Source organism: Populus nigra, chromosome 1, assembly GCF_951802175.1.
Source record: "Populus nigra chromosome 1, ddPopNigr1.1, whole genome shotgun sequence".
NCBI lineage: Eukaryota > Viridiplantae > Streptophyta > Magnoliopsida > Malpighiales > Salicaceae > Populus > Populus nigra.
In genome coordinates this window covers 44,760,612-44,787,374 of record NC_084852.1, presented here as the reverse complement: position 1 = coordinate 44,787,374, position 26,763 = coordinate 44,760,612, and the positions used below count along the sequence as shown (strand labels likewise).

Genomic DNA, 26,763 nt, shown 5'->3' with positions numbered 1-26,763 from the left:
ATTCCATTGTTTCAATGGAGCCAGGTTTCCAAACATCCTGAGTGGAAACCTAATATCGATGCATGGTTTAAGCGATTTCAGGTCGGTGTTAATTTTTAATAAATAATTTTTATAATTTTATATCTTGTACTATTTTTATTTTATATGAATTATTTATATACACAGAACAAATTTGAGTGGGATAGGGCGGACAACAATGTTGTGAGGAGGGTATGAGAGAATCACGCGGCAACTAGGTAACATCGAAAATAATATTTATTTTTGTTTTATAATTTTATGTTTTAAATTCTAATTTGTTACTATGGAAGTAGGTTGCGTGATTTTTGGTATGACACCCAAAAAAAATCAAAAAGACATGCGAGGGATAACGGTCTTGAAGGATGGAATGAGGTGGCGGTTTGGCAGGAATTCAAACCGCCATTCATCTCGGGGGAAATATGGACGGCATATATTGAGCACGTGACCTCAGAGCGGTTCTCACGGCGCTCACAGTCTGGCGCCGACAACCGGAACCGGCAAATTTATGGTTCGGTGACCACGCACACTAGCGGATCCGTCCCATTCAGCGCACATGCAAAGCGGATGGTAAGATTAATTTTAATGAAATATATCGTTAATTAATTTGTCGTTCCTTATAATATATTTAACTTTCAACCTATTTTTTCCTTACAGGCTGCGTCTCTTGGACGTGAACCGAGTCCAATGGAGCTGTTTCTAGAGACGCATGTGCGGAGTCAAGACCGCCAAAAGGGGGTGCAGCAGTTCGTGGACAACCGTGCTCAGCACTTCGTGGTATGTTCGTTCATTCATTTTATTTTGTAAGTTATTATTTTCTTGAATTGCATCTTGAATTGCATTTGATGATTTTTTTACCGATGGAATTTTCAGGAGACCTATAATAGCCGGTTGAGGGAGAGATATGGGGACAATCCGTCGACCCATCCAGATTTCGATCCAGATTTGTGGATGGAAGTGGGATCGTCTGGTGGACCCGATAAAAATAGGGTCTACGGGCTCTCCAACACTACGGCTGACAACTTGCGGTCGACTCGTAGTGTCTCAACTGTTGGAAGCTCTCCATCAGTATCGAACACCCAGTCTGAGGAGTTCATTGCGTTGAAACAACAATATCAACAACTCTCGACGAATTATGATGAGCTCCGTCAAATAGTCATGGAGATGAGATCAAAGATGGGTGACGATACTTGTGCAGCTTCTTTTTGGCCGTATGGTCCCGGGAACAACCAGCCTCCTCCTCCTCCTCCGCCTCCTCCTCCAGCTCCGCTGCTATTCTAGTTTAATTTTGTTTTTTAAACACATTAAATTTGTAATGAATATTATTTAACATTACTTTTACATTATTAATGTTTAATGCATTTCTATTTGTTTATTAAGGTTTTTTACAATTAATAAATTATTTTTTTTATATATTTTAAATAACTACCGACGGATACTATCCGTCGGTATTTAACAGAGAGTTGCCGAACAATTACCATCCATGCCATCATTACCGACGGTATCACCGACGGATATAATCCGTCGGTATTACACAGAGAGTTGCAACAAAATTACCAGCCATGCCATAATTACTGACAGATTTGCCGTCGGTAATGCCGTCGGTAATTACCCTTGAAATTACCGACGAATTTATTCCGTCGGTAATGTTCCCGCGGGAAACTTTTTTTTGGCGCGGGCGTATCCGTCTGTAAACCGTCGGTGTTTCCGTCGGTAGGTGGTTTTTTTTATTTGCGACAGCATTAGCGACGAAAATGGGATTTACCGACGACCGTTTTACCGACGGACGTGGTACGTCGGTGAGTCCGTCGGTATTATTTTCACCGACGGATTTCATTACTGTCACCGAAGAAATTGGTCCGTCGGTAAAACTGGATAATGTTGTAGTGATTGATTTTATTTTTCAATTTCATCCCTCATTATTTTTTTCATTTAATCTTTCTATCCAATTTAGTCCTCATTCTTTTGATTGCTATTTGGTTTAGTTTTTTTTTTTTTTTACTTTTGGATGATTAAGAATTTTGTCATGATTTTTTGTGTTTTTTTTAAGTGGTAATCGTAGTCTCACCTTACGTTTTGAAGATTATTAGCCCAGTTTTAGTTTGGTCTTTTATGTTAGATCATTTTTTAAATTGATTTTTTTTTAATTTTATCCTTTGACATTAGGTTATTGTGCCATGAGTTTCATGATTTTTTTTATTTTTGTGAGGTTATCCTAGGTCATGGATGAGTAAACCCGGCTTTACTTGTTTTTTTTTTAAATTGATTTTTTTCCAGTTTATTCTTTCATCATTTAGCTTGCTTGAAAGTCAACCTTTATTATTTTATTCAATTTCTTTTGCGCATGCTTATACCATGCTTATACCAGTCTCAAAATTGGACTATAAATTTGACGTGCTCACTCGAGTCATATTTTTTTGTCTTTTAAATTTTTTTTTCCAATTCATCCTTTAATGTTTAATTTGCTGATAATTGAGTTTTGAATTTCTTTAATTTCCTCTTTATGTGGTTACCCTGTTTCATTCAATTTTTACTTTGTTATGAAATAAAATCAATTTGATTTTTTTAAAAATATTTAAATGGTATCTTTTTATAATATTGACAAGGATTTATTATTTTTTTATAATTATATTATTAAATTAACCAAGGTTAATGGACTATGAGAATATAGACATTATATTTTTTTTTCTCCTTTAAACATCCTATAATTATTTGATTTTTTTATATTAAAAAAAATTAATCCTGTCTACAGTGGAATGCATATAGAACGCATACCACCTTCCCCTTTCTAGTATACACTAAAAACAAACACAGTGGGGTGGCTTTAACTTCTGTCATCAAATTCAGGCCTTTAAAGCACATTCTCTGTCTTTTCATTTTCACTTGACGTCGTACTTCATTTGCCGACCGAGACTCCAAGTCAGCACACAACTCACACACACTTCTGTTCATGCTCCAAATCTCTCCTCTCACAGGGACAAAATTTAACGAGTACATTTTATAATAAAAAATGAAAAAGAAACCAACAAAAACACAGGCTCCTTTTCTTCGAGTGATTTTGAACACTAGGGTTCATAAAATAAAATAAGATATTTTAATAAATAATCACAAATAATATTTATAACATATAAATAACATGTATCACTATCTATTAGAGCCCTCAAAGGTGACATGTGGTTTGCTTGTTTTTGAACAGCTCATGTTATTTATTTTAATTATATTGATGATTTTTTTTTATGTTGGTATGCTTATATGGTTGAAAATTTTTTCATGATATTTGTTGTGTTATTATAGCTTCATTCAGTGTGTTAGCAAGACCCCTTTTTTTTTCCTTTCTTTTTTATTGTAATTTATGTAAGTTTATATTATAATTTGAGAGACTTAAAATATGTTATTTTTAAAAATATTTCCCCTTTTTTTTACTGTGCTAAATTAAAAGAACTAGCTTTTCTTCTCCCTCTCGGTCTTTATATAACGCCTCCCCACTGAGCAACATCTCGATAACCACCCCCCCCCCCCCCCACAATCTTTTTACACACTCTCCCTCTAGGTTCTCTCCAATCAAGTGTGAAGCCATGCCTTATCTGTCAAAAGAAATAATGGCATTGCCTCTAGGTTTACTTGTTTGCTTTATCATAGGAGTAGAGTGTAGTCTTTCCCAGTTAGACAGAATTACCCAGTTACCTGGTCAACCTCCAGTCTGGTTCCAGCAGTATTCAGGTTATGTGACCGTTGATGACAAAAACCAGAAAGCTCTCTTTTACTACTTTGCTGAAGCTGAAATAGACTGTGCTTCTAAGCCTCTTGTTCTCTGGCTAAATGGAGGTCCTAATCCTATACCATCCTACTAATACTACGCAAAAGATAGGTTTTTCTGTCGGGATTTGAATCTCATTTTGTTTCACTGTTGTTTGCAGGACCAGGTTGCTCTTCTTTGGGAGTTGGGGCATTTTCTGAGAATGGACCTTTTAGACCTAGTAGAGAGGGATTGGTCAAGAACCAATATAGCTGGAATAGAGGTAAATTAAGTGCTCATGTTTATATTACTGTGTGATCCCGGTTTTGTTCTTTGCGTTAAAAAACAATCCACAAGGTGCTGAATTTTAGCTAAATGATCACTTGCTTCGCAGAAGCTAATATGTTGTATTTGGAGACACCAATTGGGGTTGGGTTCTCTTACTCCACCAACACCTCTTCATATGAAGGTGTCGATGACAAGATTACTGGTATGTTTCCACCAAGTTCTTTCAGAGTTTAACAAGTTTAATTGGCTTTTCAAATCCAAAATGTTGATATTCCTTTCTCATTTTCACGTTGAAATCTTGCTGAAGTAAAGGGAAATAAAGACTGTTTATTCAAAATTTAGAATTAATCAAGAAACAGAATTTCTGTACCGAAGATTCAAAGTCAACCTCTTTTCCTTTTGTTTAACCTTTCCTTTCTGTTGTTTTCTCAATTTATTTATTTCTCTGAGTTTTCTTTTCTTTTCTCTTTTTTTTTATCAGTCATATGAGTTCTTTGTAGACAGACGATCGAAAGAAAGAATATTATTGTTATTTCATAATGCCATAGGACTGATAATTTCCTTTTCACTTTACAGATATGCATCGTCAGTACATACTGTGCTTGTTTTCTAGTCGTTTAGATTCTGAGCTGACAAAAGGTCACCTTTACAGACATTTTACCTCTCATTTTGAAGCTGTTTTTGTTTTTGTTTTTGTTATCTATAGCTAGGGACAATCTGGTGTTCTTGCAAAGATGGTTTGTCAAATTCCCACAATACAGAAGCAGAAGTTTGTTCATTACAGGAGAAAGCTATGCTGGTATTGTTTTCATGCTCAAAGCAAACTTTTTTTTCTTCTCTGTCAAAACAGTTTATAAATAAATGAGGATTAATTTAATGCTTCTATTCTGTTCATAATTAGGTCACTATGTGCCCCAGCTGGCAGAACTCATGCTTCAATTCAACAAAAAAGAGAAGTTGTTCAATTTGAAAGGAATTGCTGTGAGTATTAATAAGCAAAAAAAAAAAAATCTCCCTCCATTCTCTGCTAGTAATTCTGTCAAGTTATTCTTTTTTTCAATTGTATTTGTTTTACCAAACCTATTTTACTATTCACCAGGTTTTTTTTTTTGTTTTTCCTTTTGAGAATTCCATTGTTCTTTTTTATTTTCAATTAATCTTAACCTATAAATTGCAGCTAGGGAATCCAGTTTTAGAGTATTCCACAGACTTCAATTCGAGGGCTGAGTTCTTCTGGTCTCATGGATTGATATCAGACACAACATACAAAATGTTCACTTCAGTCTGTAACTACTCGCGATATGTAAGCGAATACTACAGAGGTTCAGTTTCTCCTCTATGCTCAAGGGTGATGAGTCAAGTGACTAGAGAAACCAGTAGATTTGTTGACAAGTATGATGTTACCCTTGATGTCTGTATATCGTCAGTTCTCTCACAGTCACAAGTCCTTACTCCCCAGGTAAGCACATTCCATTATTTGTCAACTGCCAAAATTGTTTGAGTTTGGCTTTTCATTGGTGCAGCGAGTCACTAACAGTTGATTTGTTAATTCTGGTCAACAGCAAGTTGGTGACAATGTAGATGTATGTGTGGAAGATGAAACAGTTAATTATCTCAACAGGCCAGATGTGCAGATGGCTCTCCATGCACGTCTTGTTGGAGTCCGTCGATGGGCTGTTTGCAGCAAGTATTTCTCTATCACCAAAATGAGATTTATTAAGCTGTACTAATGTTAGAGTAGTGAACAAGACACTGCCTGTCTTAGAATTTATCCCACAGAAAAATCAATGACATAACAGAAGCATTTCTCATTTACTTTTTTAGGGTATTTGATAATTTTTCTCTTAATGTTTCAATCTCAGTATTCTTGATTATGAGCTGCTTGACTTGGAGATACCAACAATCTCTATTGTGGGCAGACTCATTAAGGCAGGAATCCCAGTCTTGGTTTACAGGTAAGTTACCTCTTACCTTGTCAGTCTGCTATATTCTCCTTGTGAAGTTGGAAAAACGGAATTTTATCAAGGTTGATCATAAAAGTCACAAGACATTTGTGTTTAAAATGCAGTGGAGACCAAGATTCTGTCATTCCACTTACTGGAAGCCGAATATTAGTTCACAGACTGTCTGAGGAATTGGGACTAAAAACCACCGTGCCTTACAGAGTTTGGTTCGAGGGGCAGCAGGTAACTCTCACATTTGAAGATTACAATTTATGAATTTTTTTAACAGGACAGAACTTGATTGGTTTTTTTACCTTCAGGTTGGTGGGTGGACTCAAGTTTATGGTAATATCCTATCCTTTGCCACCATTAGAGGAGCATCCCATGAAGCTCCATTTTCGCAGCCTGAAAGATCGCTTGTGCTGTTCAAGGCATTCCTGGGAGGCCAGCCTCTACCAGAAGCATTCTGATCTGGAGATCACTTCATTACAGAAAATACAGATTCAATTGTAAGTAGAGTTGGATTGCTATTGGAAAAGGCAGTTCTCAAGTACCCGAGAATGAAAATTGCATCGGATTGTTTGTTTCTTTGATTTGTCCATGCTTTTGGAATGTCGAATTTTTTTTTGTAAAGAACTCGAGTACAGAAAGAACCTGCCTATTTTTTGTTTTGAACTTGACTCTTGACAATCCAAAAAAAAGATCAAACGAAGTCATCCAGAAACAATGATTTACTTGCACATTAAAATGCCTCCCAACAGCATGAATATCTACAGAATTCACATAGAACTGCATGATACAAGTAGAACACAATCCTCAGATCAGGACCATAATACAGTCCGAAATGTTGACGATTGAGGCTGTTTGATATTTTATTCAACATGACAAAAAAAAAAAAGGTCCTGATACAACTTCTGTAGTTCTTTAACTGGAAATAGTCATGCATGGTCAAGAAACACGAAGAGATTCTAAAAAGGGAACCTTTAGATTGCTGGGAAACTACAACAGGGGCGTCGAGCTGCATTTTCATACAACTTCAGTGCAAAGCTAGCAAGGGTTTTGATAACATCAGAGAAGCGATCAGGTTCCGTCTTTTATATAGAGTTTCTGCAGAAACAGAGTCGATCGCTTCTCCTGCTTAACGATTTAGTGCTGGAAAAGGTCCTGATACTTTTGCTGGTTTAACTGCTCGTATCCTATTACCGCAATTTATCCAGCAAGCATTTCAATACTCAATCAGTCATTATACTCTTAAATTCTCTACTCAAGTGAAATATCAAAATATGTATTGTTAAGGAAATAATTATTTCCTAATTAATTAATAAAAGGATAAAATTAATGAATTAAACAACTCACGACAATCAATAAATTATTTTAATAATCTAATCAAATGGGAAAATTAAATATTTTTCTATATCTATATAAGTTATATGTAATTTATCAAATTATCAATGATATTATTTTTTATTTTAAATTTTTACATGATATTAGATTGGATTCATCAGACTTTGATTTTATTTTAAATTCATTGTTTTTGTCTGATGAGTGAACAATTTTATGTTACGTCATTCATCTTACCACTTTAAAATACTTTATATTTTAGTCTTTTTCATTATTTATCAAATATTTAATTCAATGTCTATTTTAATAATACAACAACTGATGATTTATTGATTCATTTTCCTTTAAACCTTAATTGTTCAAAATAGTTTGAATTCTCTCACATCATTATGAAAACTAGGGGTGTTTTAAAAAAACCGATTAACCAAAAAAACCGAGAAAACCGAACTGAGATAGAAAACCGATTAAACCGATTTTAAAACCATCAAATCTTGTCGGTTCGGTTCAGTTTCGGTTTGACCACTTAAACTGGTGAATCGAACCGGTAGTATAAATACTATAGTAACTCAGTAAGCCTAACCCTAATTGACATTCTGAACTGAAGCCGCCGCCCACACCAAAGAGCAAAGAGCCAAAGACGATTTATTGTCTTCTCCCTTCTGCATCTGTCTTGCCTTTCACCTTCAATTTTCATCCTTCCTCTTCTCCTTTCCGCATCTGTCTCTTCCTTCAATTTGCATCATTCCTCTTCTCCCTTCTGCATCTGTCTTACCCCCTACATCTATCTCTTCTCTAGCCCGAAGAAAACCTCTTAGCTTCTCTCTTCACTTGCAGCAGAACGACAGGGCTCCTCCATTGGTAAGTTTATCTTCGTGTGCTTAACTGCTTATAAGTTCAACTTTTTGTTTCAAACTTTGATGCTTCTCTGACCTCTACTTCTCATTTGTTTATATTGTTAGATATAGAAGTTCCAAAAAACTGTATGATGATAATCTTAACTTCGTGAGGTTTCAGTTTCCTTCTGCATGTATTTTTCTATAATCTACGGGACTGGTAATAGAACTGTGGGGAGTGATATTAGCTTCTGAGTGCTTATTTCTTGCCTTTTGCTGATGGTTTTTTTTTTGGGATATACAAATTTAACTCTATTAAGTTGTTAACAGGTCACATTAATGCATATAGGTCCATTGGTATTGCCATTGATACAACTTGATGATATTGTTTCCATTTAAGATTATGTTTTTATTGAAGGTGCAAATTTATTAATTCATCACTTGAAGTTGGGTTTTGTAGTTCACTTCTCTTAGTTGCAATTTACAACATTGGTCCTCAGGTTGGTTCTTGTTAATTTTAAGATGAAGATGTCTTAATTTCAACAGACACTCACGGGTCCTCTCATGTTAATGTTGTCCAGTTGCCTGCAAGACTGTGTTTCGTGAGTTCGGTGTTTTAACTTGTATTGGAAACATTTTTTATAATGTTTTGGATTGTTTTCTACGTTTTCTTTAATGATGATAAATCAAATATAAGAAAAAAAAATCCTTTCTTTTGAAGGATAAATTAGCATTATATTTGCATTTTCTTTATGAATGTTTTAGTTCCTGGCTGTTTTCCTCATTGTTTGATACTGGTTATATAAATAAGATCAATAATTTTAATTTCCATTCTCTTGCAGAAGATATAAAGAAAGAAAGGAAGAAGCAGTGGAGCCTGAGGTTGATCTTAAACGAGATCAGAGGACAATATTTTAATTTTAATAAGATCATGCATCTTGCATATTGAAATTGATTTATTGCATTGCATGCATATTGAAATTGATTTATTGCATTGTATCTCTCAGATTGAATTCATGTCTAAATTCATGTGAAGAATTAAATGGTTTACATTCCTTGGATATATGATTTTCTCAGCATAACTCACTACCTGTAAACCATTTGAACAACTTCAGGCTTATAAACCAAGAAACAAGACATGAAAAATAATTTTTTTTGTCATCAGACTTGAGATGCCCCTTGAATTTGAAGTTGTCTTCATATGCCTTAACCTGAAAGGAGAAGAAAAGTCCGGAGTGACCAGGAGCAGAAAGGCTTGCATATGGCACTTCCACATTGCATGCATATTGAAAGATAAGTGTTCAATACGGAATTCCCGTTTATGGCAGTCAGCCAAACTGTGAATTAATTCAGGTTTCTATAAATTTTAAAACTCAATTTACTGTAAGGCTAAGCCAATTTAAAAAAAACTGAAAAAAAACCCATAAATGAAGGGATTTTGGTTTCCTGGTTTTTTTTTAAAAAAAAAACCAGATTTAACCGAACAGGACCGACTCCGTTTGAACCGGTTTTCGGTCCGGTTCGGTTAATATTTCTCCAAAATATTGAAATTCAGTTTGGTTGGTTTTTTTAGTCTAAACCGAACTGAACCGAACCGTGTGCACCCCTAATGAAAACCACCAACACTGTGACATTCCTTTTCTATCTGGAGTATTTACTCCTTGTTTGTTGTTAAATTCAAGTATCAATACCTAAAAGTATGACTAAGAGTTAGATTCATGATACATGATTGTTTTCTTGTGATGTTTTTATAGATGCAACCATGCAACAAATATTAAGAAGCTTAAATGTTATTATTTTTATGAAACATTTATTTTCACTATAATTTTTTTAAAAAATATATTAACAAATGATGATATTCACACACACACACACACACACTTTAGTGCTTGGAAAATGTTGCCTTGATTAGAGATCAAGATGAGGTCATGGTCCACAATCCATATTAACCTACAATAAAGTCATATGTGAGTGCACTGATTTGGAGCTAAGCATGGGAGTATCCAAAGAACTCAAATTAGACATTCTGGGAATGACCCGATTAGGACCTATATGGTATTTAGAGAACTACATATGCTTATTTTTGTTGAATTTCTCTACCGTAGCATGTATGTCATACGACATGTGCTAATGGGACCAAAAAAAATGAGTGAATGGAACCCTGTTTCCTCACCATACGAGTCCTTGAGAACAATACTTTTAAGGCTTGTTTTCAACTAGTGCCTTTAGCTACTTCTTGTTATATCATGAAAGTGAAGGATTGATGTTTGCTACTTTAGCATGTCATCTATGATCATGGTTAATTCAACCTTGCAAGACATTGCTAGAAAACAATTTATCCTTAACTTGATGCTATGAGTGAAAATGAAGACTTTTGAATTACATTAAGGTATTATGTTTCATTGTTGACAAATTTTGTTGCTACTAGGTTCGCAACATAATTATAAGTATAGTGTTAATAGCATGCAAATGAGGTTAGTGAAGCTCTTATTAAGAGATTTGAGTTAGTAACTTATGTAATTTATTCTAGGCACTACGAGTCACTATATTTTTTAGGTAGATGTCTCTACATTGACTATAACATGTTACTAGTGTAGAGCATTCAAAATTATACAAGACTTGACAGTCACACTCTTTATTTATTTGTATGAACAATGTTGATAATAAGACGAAATGAGGTGTAAGTTGTGAAAGGTCGTCCAAACAATGTGTGAGTGGAAGATGTTGGACTTTTTAGATGTATTTTATATTTGAGCATTCATGATTGGCCAGATCCAAATTGGATGAAAAAGAAAAGAAAATGAATAATTATATTATACAATTTGACATAATAAGGAGATATTTTATATGCTAAAGAGAGAGAACCTTTTTACTATCCTTATTTAATAAGGAGAGTTAATTCTCTTAGTAATAATAATTAAAAACTGAAAGAATATTTCCTTTTGAATTTATGAGTTTTTGAACTCGGATAATAAATTAAGGAGTTCAAGGTGAGAAAAGATTCGTTGTTACACAAAACAACTCCATCAATATTGATATTGAAGGATTCTTGAAGAGTGAAAATTATTCTAACTTGTGTTGTTGTAAGAAAAATCCAAAAAAAAAACATGTATTTTTAGTAATTTTAGTTATTTCATTATTTTCTTTTTGTGTCAAGAAATCTTGAAAATTATATAAAAAAATACATAGTTGGGATTTGAAACTGGACCAATAATTAGACATCGCATGAAAAAATAAGGTTTTGAAATTTTTGGGCTATAATTAAAGGCTTAATTGAATGAGAATTTGAAGAAAAAGGGTTAATTTGAATTAATTTGGCTAAAATTCAAATAAAATAAGGTTTAAGGATGAGTTTGGAACAAATAGTCAAGTTAGAAAATTAATTAAAGGCTTAATTGAAAAAAAATTGAAATTAGGAGTCAATTTGGCTTAAAAATAAAAAATTGAAGAACCAGGGACTGAAATGGAAGCCTTGAAGGAATCAGAGGGTCTAAGGTAACTCGGTCAGGGGCGAAATTAAGGAAAGAAGACAAAAATTGAACAATAATAAGAAATTGAAAGACCAGGGACCAAGGAGCAAAATGAGTTGAAATGGAGGGACTATGATGAAATTTGATCTAATTGAATTAAAAGAGGCCTAATTCTGTTGGAGCAGCAAAAACAACGTTGTTTCGCTTTAAATGAAACGGTGTGTTTTACTTAAAGGGGGAAGAACATGCTGATGAATATAGGAAGGAAACAACGATGATTCATGGCATTTGCAGATTTCTGGGCAGAAAATGAAGGAAGAAACAGTTGATCCTCGTGCGACATTGGAGCCTAGTTTTGATCCCGACTGATTCTCTTGGTGGCACAAAAACAAGAGAAACATGTTCTCTGATATGTTGGCTACAATCACGATACAAGAAATCAGGTTTTGACTCTCATAATCCATTACAGATTTCATGCCAAACATGCTCACTTAATCAGCCTCTCTCCAATAGTAGCAGCTATTCTTTCCATTTTGATGCAAGATTGAATTTTCAAAATTTGATCCTATCTCCACAAATAAAACAAGGAACGTGTTCTCTGATATGTTATCTATAATCACGATACAAGAAATCAAGCTTTAACTCTCAAAATCCACTACATATTTTGTGCAAAACCAGGCTCAACTATTTTTGTATGATGATATTGTTCTTTATAAAATAAACCTTTATATAAAGGATATTTGATTCATAAGTTCTTTTCTTTTCTTGATCTTGATGTATGAATATGTGAGATTTTATACTTGATTTCATTAATCAGGATCGCTGTAATCCGAAAACAATCTTCTATATACTGTTAAGGAAACTTAGTAATATGCAGGGTTAGCTTGTAAGCAACTGCAGTTTTAAGGGAAGAAAAAAATAAAAAAATAAAAGAACAATATGAATTCGAGTTAATGTGTTCCCATTACTAGAAAGTTGGTCAACAATCTCTTCCTTTAAATATTCATGTTCTTCCCATTTTGCGTTGTTAGGAAAAGTAGAGAGTTATGAAAAAGAAATAAACAAGAACGAAATGGATGCTGGGCAAATTCTCAGAAATTAATTAGTTTTATCTTCAGAATATGAAAATGGGCTACTACACTAATTTTATTGGACTAGGCTTATAAGGAAATCTAATTGGGCTTTTTGAGCCCGTTTATTTTATGGGTTGTTTTGTATTTCGATTCTAGGCCTTTGTGTATAAAGTGGGCTTTTTTCTTCTTCTTTTGGTGTGGGCTTCTAGTTGTGCGCTCACAAATACTTTATATGGACGTGCATGGCCGATGGATTGATTTGTTTCATTTAAATTAGTGTGGATTTAGACTAAGTAGTAGATTAATTTGTGTGTATATTATTTTTTTAAGTTTTCTTTTTATTTTTATCAAAATTATTTTTTTATGGCATCAGTTTGCTTTTTTTTTTTACCTTAATTTACCTTTTTATTATTATTTTGATAAGGCTTTTTTTTTATGACCGATATCCAAAGTCTTCTTCTCGTCATTTTTTTAGGATTGATTCTAAGTTTTAATAATTAAATCAATGCATCTCTTATTTTTATAGGACCGATGTGAAAAAAATTTATATAATAATAAATAAATAAACTAAAAAATATTAGAATAATTAATAACAATAAAAAAAACACATCAAAAACAATTTTTCATAAGAAATAATATTTTAAAGGTCTTTAAACATAATTATCTCCTTACCTTAATTTCTAGAACTAGTATTAAATTTTAGAATTTTTAGTTATTTCTAATTATTAGATATATATTTTTGGCCCTGTTGTGATGTTTACCGTGATACAACACATGTAAATTAAACAAATCATCGGTGTTCTTTTATTGACATGTAAAGCAATTTAATTTTAACATCGATGAATTTGTTTTTAGGTTGTAAGATATGTCCAATCAACTTTGCTTCTGCTATGAATATATATATATATATATATATATATATATATATATATATTACCCTTCACTTGTGAAAATATCTCCCAATCACGCATGTCGCACCTGATCCTATCTCTGCCAGACTGTAAATGATAAAAAAAAAAAAAAAACAAACAAAAAAAGTTCAAAAATGAAACAAAAAAAAAAAATCGAGGTGAAGCACCTTGGGTTATACCCCATGTCTTTAGTATTAGGTAATAATTGCTGGAAAAAACAATCATGAATTTGCTTGGCCTGTTACGAAAACATCCTAGCTCTGCCAGACTGCCTCTGTTTACAGTAATGACAATTTGCAACTACCATTTGCAACTACCATTATTACTCATTTACAAATAATAATAATAATAATGTAAAAATCAATACAGAATTGGTATTGATTGCATTAATGGATTTTTCGAACGAAAATAATGCCCTTAATCTGCGACTCTAGTTAAACCTGCTTTTAGAATCCTGGGAAACTACAACTGGTGCTTCAACCTGCATTTTCAAACAACTGAGCTCCAAAGCTAGTATTGGTTTTGATAGCATTACAGATATGCTCAGGTTCTGTCCCTCATCCAGGAGTTCTCTACTACTGGGTTCCACAGTTTTCAATTTAAGCTGGCTCTGTGACTCTTCAGTGTCGTGCTTTGGTGGTGAAGATGGCCTTGACACTTTTGCTGCCTGCACTGCTCGTACCCTACCAGCAAAATCGTTAAATCAAAATGTGTCAGATTCGAAATCAATCGCTGATGTTGTCCTCTACAAACTTTTGCTATGAATTTATTTCAGAAGTGAAGTGATCGTTTTATAGACACTCATAGGAGCTGAATGTATGTGACGGTATGCTCTGGAGTTCTCCAGACCTTGAGAAAAAACATGAGTGCATTACTTTTTAGGTGATCAGAGCAACTGGAATCCAACAGAATTGGGTTACAGGCATGATTTTGTTCTTACTGGATAAGGACCTGCTAAGGTACTTTCTGTGCTCTCTCTAAAATAAATCCAAGAAGTTAAACAATTGCAAGAGTATGAAGGTATACCTGCATTCAATACTGCAAGTATATTGCAAAAGATTGGGGTTATACTCTGTACGTCCGCTGCAATTTCACAACATATAGAGAATATAAGATGCCGTACGCATAATGCATGGTGATTGTTTAAACACCAATTCAGATGAAAATTTACCTAAAACTTGGTAGTGACATTTTGATTGCTGGCCCCTTCCATTTGTCAAATTTTACCCGAGGAACTATCATCAAGAAGTCCATAACCAGGCATTAGATTAATCAGAAACATGGTAACAAAACTTAAATATAAGAAAACCAAAAAAGGAAAATGGGATATCAGTTATGCGAAGACAGTGAATTCCCTTTCCTCTCATATTTAGTCAAGCTCTGGGAGCAAGTAAGCTTCCAAGAGGACCTACAAGCTCTTATACGTATTACACCACTGCCAACAAAAGGAAAATGGTGCTGTTATTTTTTTCTTAATTTCCTAGGCGCCAGGAGGAACTCAAAGACTTGTGAGGAGAATAATGTTACCGGACAAGAAGTGGTTAATTTCCTAGTTGAATCATTGTCTAACCTTGAGGCTTCTATAACCCTGGCCCATTTTCCTGAATATGAGCAGAAGCTAGCTATGGGAAGGGTCAAACTAACAAGTTAGCAAGAAAGACTGAACAGAACAAACCAGCCTATGACAAGAGTGCATCGCTCAGACGAAGCCCCCAAGCTCATTTGTATGATACATCCATGCAGAACACACAACCGAGAGAAATTCTTAATGCTACTGCAAAGATCAAGCAAGTACTCAACTTGACGAGAAAAATTGAATAGGTTTTGAAAAACTCATGAAAATGACAGGATCTTTGCGCAAAGAGGGTTGTTTACTGAAAAACAACTAACTTGTACTAACAACAGCTAATTATAATGTTTGTCGTAGCTAGAAACAATTATTAGTGTAACATACTCACCAGAAGTTGTAAGTTTGATGTTGCAGATATCAGTTGCGGAAGGACCATTAGTTTCAGTTACTAGAACATCCATGCAATCCTTCGTACTCGAACTTGCAGTGCCGAAACCAATCATGTCTAGAAAGCCATTCAATTTGCTCTTTCTTTGCCTAGGAATTGCTGTGATTTTCTGTTTCAAAAGAGCACGTTATAAAACATAAAACAAGCTTCACATTTGCTGAAACATTGATGTAAGCTTCTCATGGAATTTGCAATACCATGCGTTCTTGCATCAGTTTGATTAAGTGAAGGTATAACCATAACCCATCATAGAAGATAATTTATGGAACAACTGAATGCTTTCCTAAATTGGGGGTAGCATAATCCTAAGCAATATAATCACAGAGGGGGGCTATTTTAAGTATAGTTCACTGTCATAAACTAGCATATACACCGGATGATTAGTACCGAGCAATCAAATGATCAAAATTTTGAATTTTCTGCATACCGAGGAAAGATTCTTTTAAAATGAAATAAAATTCACTAGATCAAGGACCAATTTTTTCCTAATTTTCTTTATTTTTTACGTTGAAATTGGAAGTTTAATTGCACAAGATATGTGCACAGAACAAAAATCACCTTGGAAAACTTGGCAACTTGACTAGGAAGCCCTACATCCTGCAAGAGAACGTGAAAGAAAGATCAGAAATATGTAAAAAATTCCTTTCAATTGCCTCCAGTTCAGGGGCACAAAAGCATCATAATCATGCATAATGTCCCAATGTCAACTCGTCAGAGCTGAATCAGTTATAGCTTCGAGGAGTATGCAACCCACTAAGTTTTATCTAGGACGTGTTCTACAAAAACAAAGAGAAAGAAAGAACAATTTGCATCTGGATGTGTATCCTGTATATAATTTTGGTTCGTTTGGCTTCAAAAGTCTCTGTCAATAGCCCACTCTAGTAATAGAGGCCAGTATCCTTTTCAAACTATTCAAACCATAAGGCAACACCTTGATGGAACTCATTTATATTAAAAGTTAAAATTCAGAACTGCACAAAAAATTTGTTGACCTCCCACCTTTCGTCCATGATCACAAGCATCGCCACTGTTGACAAGCACCCTGGCTGCCCATCTGTCGAAACAAGAAAGCAAAAGTCTGCTAAAAGGATTCAAATTGCGGTGATAGCTTCCAAGATATAAAGACTTCAGACTATCCTAGAAAGGGGGGGGGGGGGGGGGGGGGGAGCAAACTGCTAACATCTTGAATATTCTTTAGGCTCACTGTGTCGAAAGCCAGGTGGTTCAGTACAGGTTGAAAAACATGTCTCTGCTTTTGTTATATTAGACTGCTACTGAACATCAAAGCACAGCAGCCTGACCAGTTGCTTAGGCCACTTGAAGAAAAAATATAAAACAATTGTGAGGCCTTTAGTTGATTCCTCTAATAATATTGTTAATGCACTAGAAGGGAAATGCATGTTTCAAAGTTGACTGGCCCAATATAGCTTAAAAAGTTGATATGATTGCCTCTATGGAATTGAGATGGAAAGACCCAAATCAAGTTTCATCAGCTCTGGGACTTGCTACTTTTTTTCTAGTAAAAAAGATTCCTTGTCCACAGTCATATACAATTCATCATTATAAACAAGAATAGATAGGTCGTTAAACTTACGCACAAGATGTTGGGGGGTTCCACACAATTCCCGCAATCACCACAAGCTGCAGAAAAGGGAAAAAAGGGAAAAGAAAAGGGAAATTTTTCTGTCATTTCTGATAGTGCACAACGAATCAACTAAATGCCTACTTCTTTTCTTTTTTAGCTCATTAAGTCATGCCATAGAACCTCATCAAAAACCCCAGCTGGACTGTCTTCATAGCTAGCTAGAAAAAACCCTCCAAGGGTGTATCTGCAGTGCAGAAATGTGAGTTAACAGTAAAAATTGGAATCCTGAACCCCACCCCTGTCCCTTCAAAGTTCAAACAACAGTTGCAAAAAATAAACATTACCCAAATGCTTCAACTAATCTGAACTCTTTCGGAATGGATGCTTGGGCAATTTTGGATTTAACAAGGTGAAGTTGGTACAAGGCTCTGAAATGGAAATCATATCATCAAACAACATTCATGAATGGGAATGATGTTAATCATACCAGTCATCATCACAGAATAGACCAAACAAACACTAAATTAAGACTTGTAGGATTCTTGCCTGCCTTTAAATATCCAAGGAGGCTTGCCATACCCTAAGGAACATTTTGTTTGTGCAGCTGCCATGACTTCAGATACGCTCAAAGCAACCAAGATTTGGAGATGCCAATGATCGAATTGAACTGCACGAAAAATATGGCTAGGGAAATTCTTTTATTTGATTGAAATGAAATTCTAAAAACCATTAAAAAAAAATCTGAGCTAAAATAGGACTGCATTGCCCTGAGTGTCATGTACAGTATACAATTATAGAAGATAAATCTTTACATACATGGCAGGCACAGACATGTAAACTGTCCAAATGTTAAACAGAGAACGTACTTATTTCCTTAGTGCAACTCGAAGAAATTAAATTCAAGTTCTGGTCAATTAAAGATACTTGGCTTTAAATAGACCTCAATGAGCGTACTCAAGCAGCTAAATCTTTCCACCTTGCTTAAACGGCCTTTGTTTTTCATAATCCTCCATATTTTATGACAATTCACGAAATTAATTCAAAAACATTAGCAATTCAGTAAACGAACATGCAGAGATACTGCATGTAACTAAAAAAGCTGAAATCATATAAACAAAATTACATACTAAAAAAAGAAAGTGAAGAGACTGAAGAAACACAGAATAAGTAAAACCCACCTTCCCTTAATTACTTGATGAGGTGTGGAGTGAAGAAAACAGAGACACGGGGAGAGTCCAGCTTACAGGTAGGGATTTCAGTGCAGTTTGTGTGTGAGAGTGTGAGTCTCACAGACTTTAAGGAGAGAAAGAGAGGGTATGAGGTAAGCAATCAGCAGTAGCAGAAGAAGTGGATCGGATCTTATCCATTCATTAATAATGAGCATTTTTTGGCGCCAACAGAGTTTAACCAACTCCATGGCCTGTCGCTGTTTTAACTCAAACCACTTGTAATGCTGGTTTGCTTCTTTTCTTGATCCAATAACTCTGTTTCTCTCTTTGCTTACACCGTATAGTGACGCAACCACGTGGGTTCATGTCTCACCATTTCCTTCTTTGTAACTAAATTAGGTTAATGATAATGCTACGATGCGAGTTGGATAAAAATAAAAAAATGGACATAAAAAAAATTCATATGACAAAAAAAAAAAAAAACACTCCAAGTATCTAGGTATAAAGGCAACTTGAACATGTAATATCATAGTTTGGATTTAAAAAATAATAATTAAGATGATATTAAATAAAAATATTGAAATGATAATTTATTTAATTAACCTAAATTAATTCAGTTTAACCTGCAAATTCATAAATTGGATCAATTAATTATGATAACAAATCAATCATACATGAATTGAACATGTAATAAAGGCAACTTGAACATGTAATATCATAGTTTGGATTTAAAAAATAATAATTAAGATGATATTAAATAAAAATATTGAAATGATAATATATTTAATTAACCTAAATTAATTCAGTTTAACCTGCAAATTCATAAATTGGATCAATTAATCATGATAACAAATCAATCATACGGGAATTAAATCAAAATATATTATAAAATTTAATTCAAAATAAATCAAATACTTTTAAAAAAATAAATTTAATATGGCATTTTGTTTTTTAAAAAATTAAAATGATAACATATTAGATTGACTCAGGTTTCACAGCTTAACTCACTAAACCTATAACTCTGTAATGAACTCCACTAAGTTTAATAATTTAATTATTTTAAACTATATTTTAATTAATTATATAATAATAAAAAAATGGTAAAATGATGAAATTAAAATGAAAAATTTAAAAGATAAAAAAAAAATCTAGACACGCGGATTGGTTTAGGTTGTCTAGAACACCTAGGCTGGTGCATTAGGGCCTTGTTTTTTTTTTTCAAGGTATAAATAATTTGTTATCTAATTAAGATAAACGACAAATAATCTATTATTGCTATGGTTTTTTGGCTAAAAAATTTGAATTCCACTTGTTGTGACACAGAAGTATCTAATAAACACCCTTACAACATATAAAAATCAATTTAACTACCCAAGAAACACAAAAGAGATTTCAAAAAACAAAATCAAATCAAGAAATGTTTTTCTCTCCACCTTGATTTGTTTTTTATTTAATATAAAAATTCAAAATAACTACCATTAAACTTTTCTTATCAAATAAAACTTATTAACACAAAAAATTACAAGTTTCATCACCAAAAAGTGAAGAAACAAACATTTTTCTTTCTTTGCTATTTTCGAACAAGTTTATCTCTCATCTTTCTATCTCATGATGTAAAAATAAATAAAATAAACTTTAAAATCAAAACAAAAATTATTGTTAATTTTTAATAAGCTATATATCTTTTCTTCATGCTTTACTTTCTAGTTTTTTATCTTTTAATCTGGTATTTTATCCATAATTTCAAGTAAGATTTTATTTAATTAGGTTACAGAGGAGTTAAATTGAAAAGGGAAAAAATAAAATAAAAATAAAATAGTTGGTTTGGACGGTGAAACCGACCCATCTCTTTTAATTGTTTTGTTAATCACAGCCATGTAACATTTAGAAGCTTTACGAATTGTTGGACGTAAATATACATACTCGATAAAATACTTTTATTTTTCAATTAAGCCAGCCATTTCTTAATCAATTAATATTATATTTTTTTAATTAAAATAAATCAAACTCTATTTGAATGTACACCTTTATAATAGCCTGTTTCTAGTGGGAAAAAAAAATTTAGTATTGCCCATACTTTATTAAAAGAAAAGTTAACAGGCATGAGAGTTCCACGATAGCTCTACACATAATTTATTATGAATTAGTATAATAAAATTATTTTTTTATTCTTAAGTGTGAAAAACTTAAGCCTTGAAATTGGAGGTTTATTAATCTTCTTTACTAGCTCATTAGTCATTAAAAAATTATTTAGGGTGCATGTCTTTTTTATTTTTTTATACAGTAAAATACTCTTTCATCTACAGAATCAACAAAATTTATAACGGTTGATTGGGAGCTTTCTTGACTTTTCATAAACTTCTTGATAGTAAAACTACTTTTTTACTCCTGAAATAAAAAATTTGTTGAACTCCTGACCAATGGTGTTTATGTTTTTTCCACCATCCATATACGGTGAAAACCTAGCTTTTAATCTTAGAAAAGATAAAAAAAAAAAAAAAGCTTTATCTTGGAAGATATTTTGGTATTTTTCACATAGATATTTTTGTAATTAACAAGTTTACGAGAGTGTTTTAGTATTTTTTATATTTTCTTTTTATTTTTTTATTTTTTTATTTCATTCTTATTTTTTTATAGAATTTTTTTTTCAATTTAGTCATTTAATTACAATTTCTCGAATGTTTTTTTTTTCATTGTAGTTTTTATTTTTTTATTTCATTATTATTTATTTTATATATTTTTTATTAAATAATAAATAATATTTATACAGTGAATATTCAAAATTGAATTGCATTTAAAAAAAATTTCATGATAGATAATAAATAATATATAGATATCAAAAAATCACTAGTGAATTGCTATTATACCAAAACGCCATTTCACGTACCAACCTCAAATTACTGAGGTTTCGTCATGGTTGTACTTGCCCCGTGCGCGCACTGATTCTGTTATTATTCTATTAAGTTTAGTAATATTGTTGTTGCGAAGCAATCTTTACTCGGCAACTGTCAATTAAAATATTTTAATTACATGTTAATTTTGCAAATGAGCTACTTAAGACCCGATTGGGATAAAATTTTAATTTTTCTATGTTGCGAAAGTTGGTAAAAAATTCTCAATGATTTTTTGTTTGAATTTCTATTTTATAATTTAGCCATAAACGGAACTTGTAAATGCAAAAAAAATAACTACCATCATACATGTAAGATTAAAGTGCGTGTTTTGTATTGTGGTGCATAATATTTTATTTTAAAAATATATTAAAATAATTTTTTTTATATTTTTTTAATACAAAAACATCAAAATTATCGGAAAATACTAGAAAACACTAATTTAATATCTTTTCATGTCAAATATGTTTTTGAAACATATCCAAATGTAATTTCAAATGTAAAAACAAATGGACTCTGAAATGATAAAAATTATGTCTTTTTAGATAGATGATATGATTGTTTTGTTGGCATTGCGGTATAGACAATTTTCAATATGTTTTTTTTTAGATTAAAAATTAATGTTTTTTCTGGTTTTTTACATCATGTTAACCTATTCAACAATAGCATTATCATTAAAAATTATTCAAAAGCATAAATTTCAACTCAAATGCAATTTAATTTAAAACTCGTCTAAACCACAATACTAAATATATATTTAGAGAGGAGGAATAAATAACTATATCTCTTACCACTTTTTACCCAATTTGATTATAAATAATCAATCAAGTTGCAAAAGCAACCGTAAGGAAGTTTCCTATCAACAGCATCACAAGGTGGCATGGAACCCAAAAAAGCACAATCACGCATGAGATAATCTTCTATTTGGGTGCTTGTGGAGGCCTGATGTCCCCACAATGCTAAATAAAATCATCATGGGGTTTTAAAGCGTGAGCCCCTTTCCTGAGAGAGAAAATCCTTCAGATTTGCAGCTTTACCTGCATTAGATACCCTCAAACGTGGCAGCTCACAAAGCCTCGCCTTTAGACATTCGTACTTTAACCCCACCATGTAATAATAGTACCTATCATCATTTGCAAGCTGATGACCTTGTATAAACTACTGTCATGCCATGATTGGTTAATCATGCACTTGCAAGAAATAATTTAGTTTAGATAATTGGTAGCCAATAAATAAATTGGATTTTTTTTTGAAAAATAACATACTTGGAGAAATTTTTTTAAAAGAATGACATGAGTTGAAAAAATATTTGTAAAATAACACAGTTTAAACACAACTATATTTGTAAATTTAAAATTTTATACACAACCGTTATTCCCATTGAATATTAATTCTGAAAATCTAATAGCCAAAAGATAAAGTTCAAGATCAAATGACTAAGAAAATAAGGTGACAAAAAAATTAAATGAGAAAGAAAAAATAGGTTACCAAAAACACATTAAAGATCTGTTTTTGATATATTCGATATCGTTAGAAAAACTTCTATGAGAGGATTCTAACTATACCTTAAAAAACCATCAAATAAGATCCTAATTAACCATAAATTAATCCTAAATAAAATCGCTAACCAATTACGACATCGTTTGATAATCTTTCAAAGTTTGATTAGAATTATCTCGTTGATATCTTTCTAACAATACTGGATATATTGAAAACAGAGCCTATATATATCCCTGATGACTTTTTTTTCTTCTCTCTTTCTCTATTATGCCACAACAGCTTCTCTATCGTGCCATTGAATCTTAAATTTCATTTCTTGTTCATTAAATCTTAATAAAATTTTAGGTTTTTTTTGTACATGTTAATTAATTTGAAAGAGATATAAATTTTAAAAGAACTCCAATGCTATTTTTCTATCATGCGTTATTTTTCTTAATTTTTATTAAGCTGTGATAAAATTACAAAAGACACTATAAAAAAATTTAATAGATTGAGTTATTAAAAGTAGCGCAACTTATTAAATTTGTATTAGTTGCGCTAGTTACAGTGGCGTAATTGCTCAAACTTTGTTATTTCTCTTTGTAATTATGCTAGTTTGCACACAAAAATAAAAAAAGAAAAAACTCGGACCGCTGTTTTTTTTATAAAAAAACTCCAATATTCACGTGGTAAAAGATCTTGTCAACCATGTCACGCGTGCATCCATGTCAACAGTAGAGAGAATACAACTCTGTCCCACTTACAAAGTCTCCATGACATTATACTGTCAGATATTCAGTTTCCATGATCCATATTGTTCTCGGGGCTATTGTTAGGAACTGTTACCAGTCAGGCTTGATTTATGAGACCATTGAATCTGTTGTGATGCATGCTGTGTAGGGTCACGGCTCACGGGTCACCAATAGTCATTGCAAGAGCATTCCCCTAACTTGAAGTGATGGAATCTGAAAGAATCTCTAACAACGATTTCACGTCCAGTGATCAAGGATACCTGTTTGCCAAAATCATGGCAGTCCTTGCAAGCCCTGAGGTTCTTGAAAACAACAACAGGAGCACTACTTGGTGTAGATATGAGCCCAAATGCCAATGCAAGTCTCTCACTATGGACAAGAAGCTGTTCTTTCCTCTCTGGCAAACTATTTGATACATCTTCTTCTGTTAAAAGGCCAGTTTCTTCTTTTATAACAGAATCATTCAATGCTTCCAACTTTGAATAGATCTCTTCGGTCTGAGGGTGGTGCTTATCACCTACTATAAACCGGTGCACTTTACCCTTGACAGTAATCCAGCTGCAGCTAAGCTCCTTCCTCAAATTTCTTTCTGCCATCATCTTTCTAACATTAGCTGCTTCTTTCCATTTCCCAAATGAAGCATACAGATTAAACATGAGAATATAACCTGCAGTATCCTCTGGGTCCAGCTGCAAGAGGTTTTCAGCTGCAAGTTCCCCAATCTCAAGATTCCTATAGGTCCAGCATCCACCCAGCAAACATTTCCAACTCATTGCATCTGGTGAAAATGGCATACTCCTTATTAGTTCAAGTGCTTCCTGCAGAAAACCAGCTCGGGAATATATATCAACCATGCAATCATAATGATCAATAGTTGCGGCAACCCCATAATTGCTACTCATCGACTCCAAATACTGTCTGCCCTCTATGACCAAACCCGAATGACTACAAGCAGTTAAAACTGCAATAAATGTAACTGCATTTGGTCTCACACCACAATCCTGCATCCTTCTGAAAAGCTTTAGAGCTTCAGGAGCATTACCCTGATAAGCATAACCAGCAATTATAGCAGTCCAAGCCACTGCATCAGGGTCATCTATTGATTCAAAGACTCGAGTGGCATAATCTAATCTGCCACATCTTGAATACATGGTAATCATTGCACTCTCTCCATGTTGATATGCAACCAGACTGCTTTTTATTGCATCTGCATGAGCTTGGGCACCACTGTTGAAATCTGCAAGTGCAGAGCATGCTTGGAAAATGCTTGTATATGTGAACGAATTTATATCCACACTTCTGGTCCTCAATGATTCAAAAGTTTTGAGAGCTTCCTCAAATTCACCCATTTGGCAATAACCTGTTATCAAAGCACTCCAAGAAACATCATTTGGATCACTGATCCATTCAAAAGCTTTAGTCGCAGATTCCAAATTTGAACATTTAACATAAAAGTCCACAAGCGGAGTTCCCACAGAAACTTCAGATTCCAACCCAAGTTTAACAATATAACCATGAATTTGCCTCCCAAAATTCAACTCCTCTAAACCAGCACATGCTTTGAGAACAATTGAGAATACATACTCATCCAATTCAACACCTTCATTGACCATCTTGGCAAACAAAGCCAAAGCATCCATTTGCCTCTCAGCTTGAGTGTACCCCACCATTATTCCAGTCCAAGCTACTGCATTCTTTTCACTCATTTTCTCAAAAACAAGCTCGGCTCCCTCTAACCAACCACATTTCACGTACATATTGCTGATTGCTGTGTTAACTGAAGCATTACTGCCTAACCCACTTCTTATGGCATGAGAATGTATCTGTTTACCAATCTCTAAACCGGAAGGATTTAACAAGGACCGTAGACACCCAATATAAGTGGACCCATTCGGTTTAGTTTCCAATTCAAGCATATTCGAAAACATGCAAAAACCTTTATCAAAAACACCATTTTCTGCATAAGCTGATATAATTGTATTCCAAGAAACCAAATTCCTTTCACGCATTTCATCAAACACCTTACGAGCATCAGCTAAACTTCCACACTCGCAATACATCTTTAGCACTGAATACTCAAGAAACTCAGGTGGGTTTTTCACTGTTCTTTGCATTTGTTCATGAAACAATCTCCCATCCAATAAAGATTTAATCTTTCCACACGCTTCAAACAAGCATTTATAAGAACGAGGGCTAACAGAAATACCAGCGTCCTCCATTTGTTTGAGAAATTCACGAGCTTCCTTGAGCTTCCCTTGTTTAGATAGAGAAATCAAGTGGATACTCTCAATTTGGGCTTTGTTAATATTTTCTTGGGTTTGGAGTGAAGAAGGAGTTGATTTTAATGAGACCCATGAAGGTATTTGAGAAAAGTTTGCTGCAGCTTTTATGGATTGTGGAATCTTGTCATGAGCTATTATTACTGGCGATGGATTGAGAGAGGACACAGCAAAACAGTAGTGGGCATTCATTGAATACAGGGAATTTGCAGGAATTTCGAATTTTTTTACAATATAATTATGCGACGAACTCTTGTTCAGTGCTAACAGCCAGGCAGGTTGTCTTTGCATGCAAACAACACATCCTCTTCCCCTTCTCTTCCTCTGCAGAAGATGTGTTAGACGGAGTAAAACAGAACGGCTATAGCTTGTGGCTGCGCAAGTGCAATAACAATGCAATGAACGACAAGGTTGCTCACGCGCTGATTTTCTTTTTAAACGCTGAATTTTGTAATTTGTTTTGAAAAAATTATTTTTTAAAAAAATTATTTTTTTAAAATTAATATTTTGTAATGCTTTTGGATTGTTTTTTATGTGTTAATATAAAAAATAAATTTTATAAAATAAAAATAAATTTTATTTTAATACATTAAAAAAAACTTTAAAATACAACCACTACTATAATACTAAACACTATAGTATTATAGCTTGATTCTCATATGTCATATTTTTTTATTTAATAAGGTTTTTAAAAGTAAAATTTTTCAATGCTATTAAAACTATGAGTGAAATTATGAAATTATATAATTTTACGAATTAATATATTTTTAAAGTAATAAAATCAATGTAAAAACTCAAAAACTATTTAAATTAAATTAAAATTGTTTTGACTCGGTAAAATTGGATAAAATCATGATTTTATTTTTGTTTTTACATTTTTAATTGAAATATAAAAATACTCACCAAACTCATACTCCATCTCTCCACGATATCAATATATAAAATTAAATAAGAATAAAAATAATACTTACTTATTGAAG

At 33.2% G+C, this 26,763-nt stretch overlaps 3 protein-coding genes across 7 annotated transcripts; 1 reads left to right on the top strand and 2 right to left on the bottom strand.

The window, feature by feature from the left end:
• Positions 1–3,539: 3,539 nt before the first annotated feature.
• Positions 3,540–6,657, top strand: LOC133700078 (serine carboxypeptidase-like 45). 2 transcript variants are annotated; one of them, XM_062123644.1, is made up of 10 exons: positions 3,540–3,840; positions 3,933–4,034; positions 4,146–4,241; positions 4,746–4,838; positions 4,941–5,020; positions 5,217–5,498; positions 5,602–5,726; positions 5,902–5,994; positions 6,108–6,225; positions 6,303–6,657. In XM_062123644.1, exons 1-10 carry the CDS (start codon positions 3,591–3,593, stop codon positions 6,450–6,452), a joined length of 1,389 nt encoding a protein of 462 aa, XP_061979628.1. In that variant the 5' UTR covers positions 3,540–3,590; the 3' UTR covers positions 6,453–6,657. The 2 variants fall into 2 exon arrangements, with proteins under 2 accessions (XP_061979628.1, XP_061979633.1); XM_062123649.1 differs by having other exon boundaries at positions 3,540–3,843; positions 3,936–4,034.
• Positions 6,658–13,765: 7,108 nt separating this feature from the next.
• LOC133688193 (protein NEOXANTHIN-DEFICIENT 1-like) lies at positions 13,766–18,706 on the bottom strand. Of its 4 annotated transcripts, none has more exons than XM_062107605.1 (11): positions 18,392–18,706; positions 17,760–17,897; positions 17,558–17,641; positions 17,394–17,457; positions 17,223–17,269; positions 16,628–16,706; positions 16,187–16,225; positions 15,569–15,737; positions 14,782–14,845; positions 14,637–14,693; positions 13,766–14,293 (listed from the first exon to the last, which is right to left on the bottom strand). In XM_062107605.1, exons 2-11 carry the CDS (start codon positions 17,822–17,824, stop codon positions 14,041–14,043), a joined length of 921 nt encoding a protein of 306 aa, XP_061963589.1. In that variant the 5' UTR covers positions 17,825–17,897; positions 18,392–18,706; the 3' UTR covers positions 13,766–14,040. The 4 variants fall into 4 exon arrangements, with proteins under 4 accessions (XP_061963589.1, XP_061963582.1, XP_061963597.1 ...); XM_062107598.1 differs by having other exon boundaries at positions 17,760–17,880; positions 18,392–18,705; XM_062107613.1 differs by having other exon boundaries at positions 16,628–16,682; positions 17,760–17,880; positions 18,392–18,701.
• A 4,745-nt stretch (positions 18,707–23,451) lies between these two features.
• Positions 23,452–26,175, bottom strand: LOC133688185 (pentatricopeptide repeat-containing protein At5g13270, chloroplastic-like). Its single transcript, XM_062107587.1, has one exon. It carries the CDS (start codon positions 26,072–26,074, stop codon positions 23,669–23,671), a length of 2,406 nt encoding a protein of 801 aa, XP_061963571.1. The 5' UTR covers positions 26,075–26,175; the 3' UTR covers positions 23,452–23,668.
• Positions 26,176–26,763: the final 588 nt, after the last annotated feature.

Bases quoted from the DNA above. Each gene is read 5' to 3' on its own strand.
- LOC133700078 (XM_062123644.1), top strand. From the start codon at position 3,591: ATGCCTTATCTGTCAAAAGAAATAATGGCATTGCCTCTAGGTTTACTT. The intron at 4,242-4,745 runs GTATGTTTCCAC...TGTTATCTATAG, and splicing joins TGTCGATGACAAGATTACTG to CTAGGGACAATCTGGTGTTC. The intron at 6,226-6,302 runs GTAACTCTCACA...TTTTACCTTCAG, and splicing joins TTTGGTTCGAGGGGCAGCAG to GTTGGTGGGTGGACTCAAGT.
- LOC133688185 (XM_062107587.1), bottom strand. From the start codon at position 26,074: ATGCAAAGACAACCTGCCTGGCTGTTAGCACTGAACAAGAGTTCGTCG.
- LOC133688193 (XM_062107605.1), bottom strand. From the start codon at position 17,824: ATGGCAGCTGCACAAACAAAATGTTCCTTAGGGTATGGCAAGCCTCCT. The intron at 17,458-17,557 runs GTAATGTTTATT...TCTGCACTGCAG, and splicing joins AGATTAGTTGAAGCATTTGG to ATACACCCTTGGAGGGTTTT. The intron at 16,707-17,222 runs GTAAGTTTAACG...TCCTTTTAGCAG, and splicing joins AACCCCCCAACATCTTGTGC to ACTTTTGCTTTCTTGTTTCG.